Genomic DNA, 8,248 nt, shown 5'->3' with positions numbered 1-8,248 from the left:
ACACACACACACACACACCCCCGAGTTCTTCTACCCGGCCGACCTCTGCCTGCCTGGCCCCTCACCGTCCCAAACTTTCTCTCCCCGACTTGCAGGTCGTCATTTGCGAAAACGTTCGCGACCGTCCCTATGGCACAAGCTCCGACATTTGGTCCCTCGGCATCACACTCATCGAGCTTGCCGAGACTGCACCCCCCTACCAAGATTTGCACCCCATGCGTGTCCTCTTCAAAATCCCAAAGGCCCCGGCCCCAACCCTCAAAGAACCCCATCGCTGGTATGCCCGCACCACAGCATGTCGCAACGCTCCGCAATGACACCTCGCTTGACGAGGCAGCGCCCGTGCTCAGCCGCATGAACTCATTTCTCCTTTGTAGGAGCGCGGCTTTCAATGACTTCCTGAGCAAATGTCTTCAAAAGGACCCTCGCGATCGCCTTACAGCGGAACAACTCCTCAATCATGACTTTGTCAAAAACACGGCTGGTCTCAAACCTTGTCGTGATCTGCTCCGCCTGGTCAAAGCCGACAGTACGTGGATGCAGTGTTTTTTGAACATCGCTTCCTACCTTTCATCCTGCTCATTTCACTCACCCTCAATCGCCCCCAATACCTGCGCTTAGTCGTGGAAACCATCGAGGAGCTACAGGACGAGCAAAAGGCGGAAATAGCTGCACAGGCCGTCAAAGGTACGCACGGCGCCACTGAAAGCTGTAATCCGTAATCACCCTCTGCATGTTGGTGGGTCGGTCAAACCTGCATCGACTTGTACTCACTGCCTCCTTCTCGCGTTGTCCCGCTCTACCCATTCAGGTTTTGAAAATCTGGCAGCCCAGGCTCGCGAATCCTTGCAAGCCCCCGCTGACAATATGGAAGACGAAGACTTTGGCTTTGGATCTTCCGCCACTCCTGCCGCTGCACCCGCCGCCAACGGCGCCGCGCCTCTGCCCTCCATCGCTGTGGCAGCCGATAGCGAAGACGCTCGAGCCCCGTCGCCCGCAAGCACACAGAGCAGCAGCAGCAAGGCCTTGGTGCGCTCAGGAACCACTCCCCACTCTCACCGTTGTATCGGCACAACCTTTCCCCTTTTTCTCAATTCTGCTGCACCTTTTGATATTATAGAGTGTTCCAGAGGACCGCACTCGACTCAAGACACTCACCAAGACCCGAACCTACGTCAACGAAGAGGGTGAGTCTGGCTTGGCTCCTAGCATGGCCAATGTGCATGGTTTTGTAAGCGTGGTATTAACAAGCCCCATCGAATGGGTGACATGTAGGTCAAACGGTCACACACCAGATTCAGCGCGTCGTCGAAACCAAGCTACAGGCCGGTCACACTATGACTCGCAAGGCACAGCGGGCCGCCGATGTCAAACACGACCCGGTGCGGAAGGCTTCGTATTCATTTCCTGCTGAGCATCCCCATCCCTTGCCCCGATGCCTCGCCCCAATGCGCCTCGCTCCGATGCCTGGGTTGGATGCCTGGGTCGGCTCTGGCTCAAGTTGGATGCTTAATCATGTATCTTTCGCTTCTTTCTGCTTTTGCTCCCAGGACTGGCAAATGGCGGAGAATCAACGCATGGCCTTGTATCGAAAGCAACAGCTGCGCGAGCTGCGTCTCATCCAACGCGAGGAGCAGCACGAGTGCAACGACCTTGTTCATCGACTCAACGCAGAACGTGATTCTTTGGTGCGCTCATTCTGATCGTTGCTCCTTGTTTTTGACAAGTCAGGCTGCCCCTGTCGCAGCAGGACTGGGACGCGTGTAAATCTCAATTCTGAAACTTGTGCCCCGCACTTTAACAGCGTACCACGCAAGCCAAGGACCTGCAAGACCTTGAGCGTGACTTTGAACGCCGTTTGCAGGTATGCAATCAACATTTTCTCTCTCCCTCTCTCTTCCCCCTCCATCTCTGTCCCTCTCTGTTGCCCTCTTTCTTGTTTGTTGCCGGCTTCTCCACGGATCCATGCCGCCCCTAGCTGGCCGGCTTGCTCACCTTCGCGCGCCCACTCTTCTTGTTGATGTATAGGACTGTGAAAAGTCCACAAAGACGGCACTGACCAAGCTGGACCGGGATCAAGGAGTTTCTCGGGCACAGAAGGAAAAGACCCTTCAAGCCATCCACGCCAAACAATTGAAGCAGCTCGAAGCGGAGAACAAGAGTCACCTCAAGGCTGCTCTGGCCGAGGTCAAGTCAGTACCCAAGGATGAACGCAAGTCGCGGACCGCCGAGATCAAGGCCCGTGTGGAAGAGCAACAGCGCACACAGCTCGCCGATCTTCAGCGGCAACAGGTGTGTTTGGCCTGCATGTCTCCATCGCTTCGTGTCTCTTTGCTATCCCGCCGCACTCGCATATGCGGATGGGTCCCAACTCAAAAGATGTGCACCCGGGACTTTGCGCGTATGGCAGCAAACGGAGGCAAGCAACGATAGCAAGCTTCAGGCTCAGCAGCAACGGGCTGCCTGGCTTGCGCGCCGTCTGGAGCTCATGGCCGTCGAACATGCCCTGCTCACCGACCGTCACAATGCAATTGCGCGCCTGGGTTTGTCTTCGAGCCTCATGCCCATGCTCTCGTTGACGGGATTAAGAGATTTTCTTGATTTTTCGATGTTAATTCTTTTTTTGACCTAAACGGTCTCGTCTTTCGTCGCCGCAGGAGAGGATCATGTCCTTCGCAAGCAGCAGATGCTGAAGCATCAGCTCAAAGCCACGTTTTCTTTGCAAAAACATCACGTCCGTATTTCCGAATCTACGAACCCTGGTTGCGAAGCGCACGCCCCGGGTCTCACGCGATCGCGCCACGACAGATGCATTACCGGCACGAGAAAGAGGCGCAACAGTTGGCCGAATACCACGTCAAGAAGCTCAAGGACTTGGATCGCAAGTTCCACCAAGACCTCAAGCTCTTGCCCAAGAAGCACAAAACGGATCTTGCTCAGCGCCGCAAGGAGCTTAAGCGTCGCCTAACGCGCGATGGTTTTGATGCCGACGCCATGGAAAAGATGGCGGTGTGTAGTCGACTTGCAACTCTGTCCACCTTGTATTGACATTTTACCCGAGCGGGACTTGTGCAGCTTGTCTGCGGGTTCTGAGCAACCATCTCATGCGCCGCCGGTGGTGGCCATCTCGCTGGTTTGCGAATATGTGTTCACAGCAATTTGACACGGTGGAGGAAAAGAACTATCGGACTGCGTATAGTCAGATGGACGAGGCGTTTCGAGATGCGCGTGATGCCATGGAGCGCGCCATGGAGCGAGAACTCGAGGAGTTACGCCAGCAACACCACTATAAGAAGCAAATGCTGCTAGGTTGGTGCCTTGCGCATCTGACCGGTTTTTTTCAAACGGCACTTGCTCATTTCTGCCCCATCGGGATCCGCCTGCAGCCAACGAACAAGCACGGCTCAAAGAGCTCCAGCAGCGCCACAGCGCCGAGCTTCGGGAATTCCGCAGTCAGGTGGCCCTCAAGCTTCAGGCTCAAAAGCAAGAATTTGAGCATCATCGTCAACAAATTATTGCTTCTTCGGTACGTTGCTTGCAAACCCGCACCGTTTTTGTGCGCGTGCGTGCATTGCATTCGTACGGCCCCTGCTGATGTGCCACCTGCATGCCTTGTGTAGCCTTCGAACGAGCCTGGTGTGGCCGCGGGTTCGAGCTGATGAGTTTTCTTGCTTGAATCGTCACCCTTTTTTCTCGCGTGCTTGTCGTGACGTTGGCATAGCAGATTGCTTGAGGGCTAGACCCGTGGGCCGCAGGACCAACTAGGTTACCAAATTCCTGCTTGGTTCCGTCGACCAGGGTTTCTGTGTGTTGTGTGTTGTGGCATGGCCATTTGTGGCATGTATAGGGAATATTTTTTGATGAATGCTTTTGGTAGATACTCACATGTCGCCTGGCGCCGTTGGCGCTGTGGTGATGCGTTGATTGTTTTGCTCTGGCTGTGGTTGCATGAAGCGCACCCCTTGTGTCCCAAACGCTCTTGTCTGCTGTGTGTGCATGTGTAAATCAGCTCGACATGAACGTGGACCAGGACTTTTTTTTTTTTTGTAAATCCTTGAATTGAGTGCAGCAGGTGACGAGTCAAAGCATTCAAAGCCGTGCCATTCCAAAACTCAATTGGTAGCTTGATAACATGGAATAGGTTACGCCAAAGATGAGGGTGCGAGTGGTGACTCAGCATCACAAGCTGTGCCAGAGGAAGGAACAGAAACTGGCGATGGTCATGAAAACAAAGAAGAACCAAAATAGGGTTGTGACACGGCAGAGTGTGACGACACTTTCCGCACATTGTGTCGAGAAGACTGGGCCTGGTCCTGGTCGACGCAAAGTCCCGCTTAGAGAGCAGCGGTGGCGACGCCGGTGTCTTCCGTTTCATGGACGACGGGAATGACGCGTTCAGTGGGGGCGCTGTTGGTACCGGACCAGTCCTTTGGAGGCACGTCCTGTCGCTTGTGTTGGCGACGGCCGGAGCGACGTTGGTCGTAGGCACCATTTTGAGCAGGCACATCTGAACCGCGGCGAGGCATGGTGGGGTTGTTTTGTCGCATGATGGCCAGGTCCGAGCTGCGTCGGGAGAGCATAGGGGGTGGGCCTTGGACAGAGAGTTCGGAGGGACGGCGGGGGGGACCGGGATAATTTTGGCGCAGGAGATCGGAGGGACGGCGAGCGGCGGTGTCATGGGTGTTGGCATAGCTGTATGAATCGCGGCGCGGGGATGGGTCACGATAGTAGGTGCTGGAGCTGCCCGACTCATTGCGGGGGAGCGCAAGGGAGTCACGACGGGGAGAGTAATCACGAGCCGGGGACTGGTCACGAAGATGAATGCTGGAAATGTCCGAGTCATTGCGGGGGATATTAAACTGCTGTGAGGGGCGACCACGGCGGCTCTGGCCATAGCCAATGACGGGTTCCGAGGCGCGAGGTGCACGGAGGGGGTCGACTTGGACGGCTTCCTCCGAGTAGACGAGGAGTGGGGGGCGTTCAAGAAGGGGCTGAGGGATGCGGTTGTCTTGCTCCTGGGCATTGAGTTGAAAGGAGAGTTCGCGGAGGGTGGGGGCTTGGTTGGGATCACGGGGGCCGTCGAGAACGTAGCGGCTTTCAAAGTCCTGGAAGCGTTCGTCGTCTTCCTTGTCAAAGATGCGGCGGGGCAAGTGGCGGCTGAGGTGCTGGGCGAGATGACCAAAGGGGACTTCCTCGCCGAGCTTGAGGCAGCGCGTAAAGTCATCGGGGTCGTATGCGCCGAGGATGCGAGCGAGGAAGAGCTTGTAGGGGCGGGTCTTTTCGAGACCCTTGAAGGTGAAATCGCCCACGCCGGCTTTGGCGCCCAGGAGGGCTGAGTCGCCATCGTCAGTGTCAGCTTCGAGGGGGTTGGCGGCGTGGGCGGCCTGAGCGGCGGCGCGGTCGGCGGGGGTGGAGCGGTTGAGGGCCCGGAAGCGGCAGGCGCAGGAGACAAAGTCGGCCCAGTTGTCGGCGCCGCAGACGTCGGCGATGGGGACGTCGTATTCGCGTTCGTCGTCGAGGGAGGGGGGCAAGACTTGGAGAAGGGCGGTCCAGGTGGCAAGGTGTTCGTCTTCGTTGCCAATGGCGGAGAACTTGCGATGGAGCCAGTCGACGAGGACCTTGACGCGAAGGTAGCAGGCGGCTTCATAGCGGAGGAGGAAGCGGGTGTACTTGAGCTGTTCCTGGTTTTGGCGCACGATGAGCTGAATGTGGCTGAGCTGATCCTGGTTGGCGTGGAGCAAATGTTGGCTTTGGTTGAGGCGGGATTCGCTGTGACGCAGCTGCAGGTAGTTTTGGCTGAGCTGATCGAGGGTAACGCGGAGTTGACCCTGGACCTTGGCCTGATCGTTGAGGGTGCGCTCGAGCATGATGTTGGTGTCCTTGAGCACAATGTGCTGCACGCGGAGTTCGTCGTGGGCTTCGGCGAGGTGGCGGTTGATGGAACGAAGTCGGAAGTCGGAGCTGTGGGCACCCAGAATGCCAAAGGCAGCCAGGAGAGTGGCGACCAAGGCCCCAATGGCAATGGCCCGATCGTCGCTGCTGTGGGGACTATCAAAAACGTCGTGAATGGCGACGACGGCAATGACGACGGCAATGATAAAGGCCACCAAAATGGCCACGATCATAATCACATCACACGCGCGCGCGCGACGATGCCGATCCTCCTGCTGCCGTTGCTGCCGCGTCTTGAGCATGGCGGGGTGAGGCGGCGCCACCACCCCCGGCAGTGCCGGTTCCTGAGCCATGACGACGCTCCGTTGCTTGCCACCCCAGTCCAATCACACCTGCTCCAATGCCCCTCACGCGCACGCACTCCCTCACTCAGTCACGATAAGTGTGTGTGTGTGTGTGTGTGTGTGTGGGTCTCTCTCGTCGAGAAAGTGCCTGTATGTGGTGTGTGTGTGTGTGTGGTGTAGGGAGAGAGGGATTGGGAGAAAGAGATTTAGAGAGACAGAGAGATGAAGAGATGAGAGTGACAGAGAGAGAGAGAGATGAGAGTGACAGAGAGAGAGAGAGAGAGAGAGAGAGAGAGAGAGATCAGAAAAGGGAGAGCACACATGAGAGTTTAGGGGTGATGTTCTGGATCTTTTTGAGGGGCTCTGCTGTGTTTTGTTTGGCAGCGGGTCCGGGCATGTGGTAAAGCTTGCGTCGTCTGCGCAATGGGGTTGGCCTCTGGTCTGTTATTGGCGGTGAGCAGGTTGACGACCTGGTGCACTGGCTGCCATCTGTCAACCGGCCTTGCGCGTGATTTTGTTTGGGCTCTGAAACGTGCTCGTTTTTCACAAGATGAACCTCTCTGATTCTGAACACAGGCCAAACATAACCTCTGGTTTTACCTTGTATGACAAGCTTTGTGAAAACAGAGGTTGAGGTCGTATCTCTGGAACGGTCACAGTTCAACATCAGTCTCTGTTCACCAAACGCTCACACACAAGGCACACAAGCACCACACACACCAACACAATCTAAAGGCAAACATGCTTTAAAGCGTCACACACATGTTGTATACATGTCACACGTGAATCTCAATCAAGGCCCCGCACCAAACGCGTATGGTGCAACAATAAAAACCAAATGCGTACCGACAATAACTCGTTATTCTGCTACAATAACCATACATAAGACAGTATAACAATCACCTTGTAACAAGTCGAACAGCTACATCTTCTAGCATTACAAGGTAGTAAACGGGGGTTTGTGCACCCAACGCGAGCGCGGCCACAACCACACACACCCACGCATCGGCTCGATCGGCAGCGACGAATCACCGCTGCCTCCCTCCCTCCCTGTCCCGTCGGTAGTCACCAGTGTCGAATCAGTACCCGGCAGCCTTGGTCGAGTACATCCAGTGTCCCTAACGTCTCCCCGCCGCCGCACCTTGGCTCCCTGCCACACATGGGATCGACTCGGGGGCCATCGAAGGCTTCGTCCCTTGTCTTGTCACACGCGTGCTGGCGCTTTGGACATACACACCATATAGGAACGGTCGCACTTTGGTTCGCTGCCCGTGGCTCCTTGCATGCATCATCTGTCGGTCTGTCCATCGGTGTCTGGCTGTAGCCTCCCCCTGCACCCACCCTACCGCACGAATCGTGGTTCTTCTACTCTGGTCGCTGCCCCTGCGCTGCCATATGGCACCAAACCAAACCCCCCTTCAAAGGACCAGACTCCCAGCCGCCCTCTAATGTTAAACCGAGTTGAATTTGGAGAGGGTGGGAGGAACTCTGTCAGTTGGTAACCGTTAAGAAAGCGGCCTTTTGTGATGATCAACAGCAACCAGCTCTCTGACCAAACACCGGGTGGAGCCAGCTTTCTCTGGTTTTCAACTCGGTTCAACCCTAATCTCTGCTTTCACCTTCCATCATAACGCTCATCAAACACATCCGAAATCAACATCCCTCGTCATCATCTTGATTCAAAGCAACGCTCTGCCATTATCAACCCCTCGCGCTCCCCTCTCTCACCTTCCTGCCCACCCCTCAAGCTCGATTCCAAACGGCAGCGCCAGGGGCCACAACGGCCGCCCACAGCCAGTGGACCACCAAAGCCACTTAGCCCCTGCATTTCAAGGCTTTGATCGATCTTTTTCCTCTCTCCCTGGTTCGTCAATCGCCAAGATAACCGCCGCATACCGTCGCTCGAGCAGTGGGACACATCCACTGTCCCGCGCGCGCGCGCTCTCTCTCTCTCTCTCTCTCTCTCTCTCTCTCTCTCTCTCTCTCTCTCTCTCTCTCTCTCTCTCTCTCTC

At 56.0% G+C, this 8,248-nt stretch overlaps 3 protein-coding genes across 3 annotated transcripts in view; 2 read left to right on the top strand and 1 right to left on the bottom strand.

Annotated features, from left to right (window-relative positions):
* Positions 1 to 3,048, top strand: part of MONBRDRAFT_38552 (uncharacterized protein) — a gene marked incomplete at both ends in the record, with an annotated part of 3,913 nt that extends 865 nt beyond the window's left edge. The window contains 10 exons of the mRNA XM_001749050.1: positions 96 to 277; positions 378 to 529; positions 622 to 687; positions 812 to 1,029; positions 1,121 to 1,187; positions 1,276 to 1,382; positions 1,551 to 1,688; positions 1,805 to 1,864; positions 2,029 to 2,292; positions 2,809 to 3,048. Of these exons, the coding sequence (XP_001749102.1) occupies positions 96 to 277; positions 378 to 529; positions 622 to 687; positions 812 to 1,029; positions 1,121 to 1,187; positions 1,276 to 1,382; positions 1,551 to 1,688; positions 1,805 to 1,864; positions 2,029 to 2,292; positions 2,809 to 3,048 (1,494 nt within the window). The remainder of the gene's footprint in view (positions 1 to 95; positions 278 to 377; positions 530 to 621; positions 688 to 811; positions 1,030 to 1,120; positions 1,188 to 1,275; positions 1,383 to 1,550; positions 1,689 to 1,804; positions 1,865 to 2,028; positions 2,293 to 2,808) is intronic.
* Positions 3,049 to 4,099: 1,051 nt separating this feature from the next.
* MONBRDRAFT_33948 (uncharacterized protein) lies at positions 4,100 to 6,245 on the bottom strand (the record flags this gene model as incomplete). The annotated part of the gene is made up of 1 exon (XM_001748993.1): positions 4,100 to 6,245. The coding sequence occupies one exon, from the start codon at positions 6,243 to 6,245 to the stop codon at positions 4,335 to 4,337; it is 1,911 nt and encodes a 636-aa protein (XP_001749045.1). The 3' UTR covers positions 4,100 to 4,334.
* A 1,716-nt stretch (positions 6,246 to 7,961) lies between these two features.
* MONBRDRAFT_33947 (uncharacterized protein) overlaps positions 7,962 to 8,248 on the top strand; it is a 3,841-nt gene continuing 3,554 nt past the window's right edge. Inside the window, exons 1-2 of the mRNA XM_001749049.1 lie at positions 7,962 to 8,100; positions 8,201 to 8,248. The exon at positions 8,201 to 8,248 is cut by the window's right edge and continues 156 nt beyond it. The gene's annotated coding sequence lies outside the window, so the exon portion shown is untranslated. The remainder of the gene's footprint in view (positions 8,101 to 8,200) is intronic.

Source organism: Monosiga brevicollis, genomic scaffold, assembly GCF_000002865.3.
Source record: "Monosiga brevicollis MX1 MONBRscaffold_27 genomic scaffold, whole genome shotgun sequence".
NCBI lineage: Eukaryota > Choanoflagellata > Craspedida > Salpingoecidae > Monosiga > Monosiga brevicollis.
The sequence above is the reverse complement of the archived record's forward strand: the minus strand, read 5'-3'. Positions and strand labels throughout refer to the sequence as shown.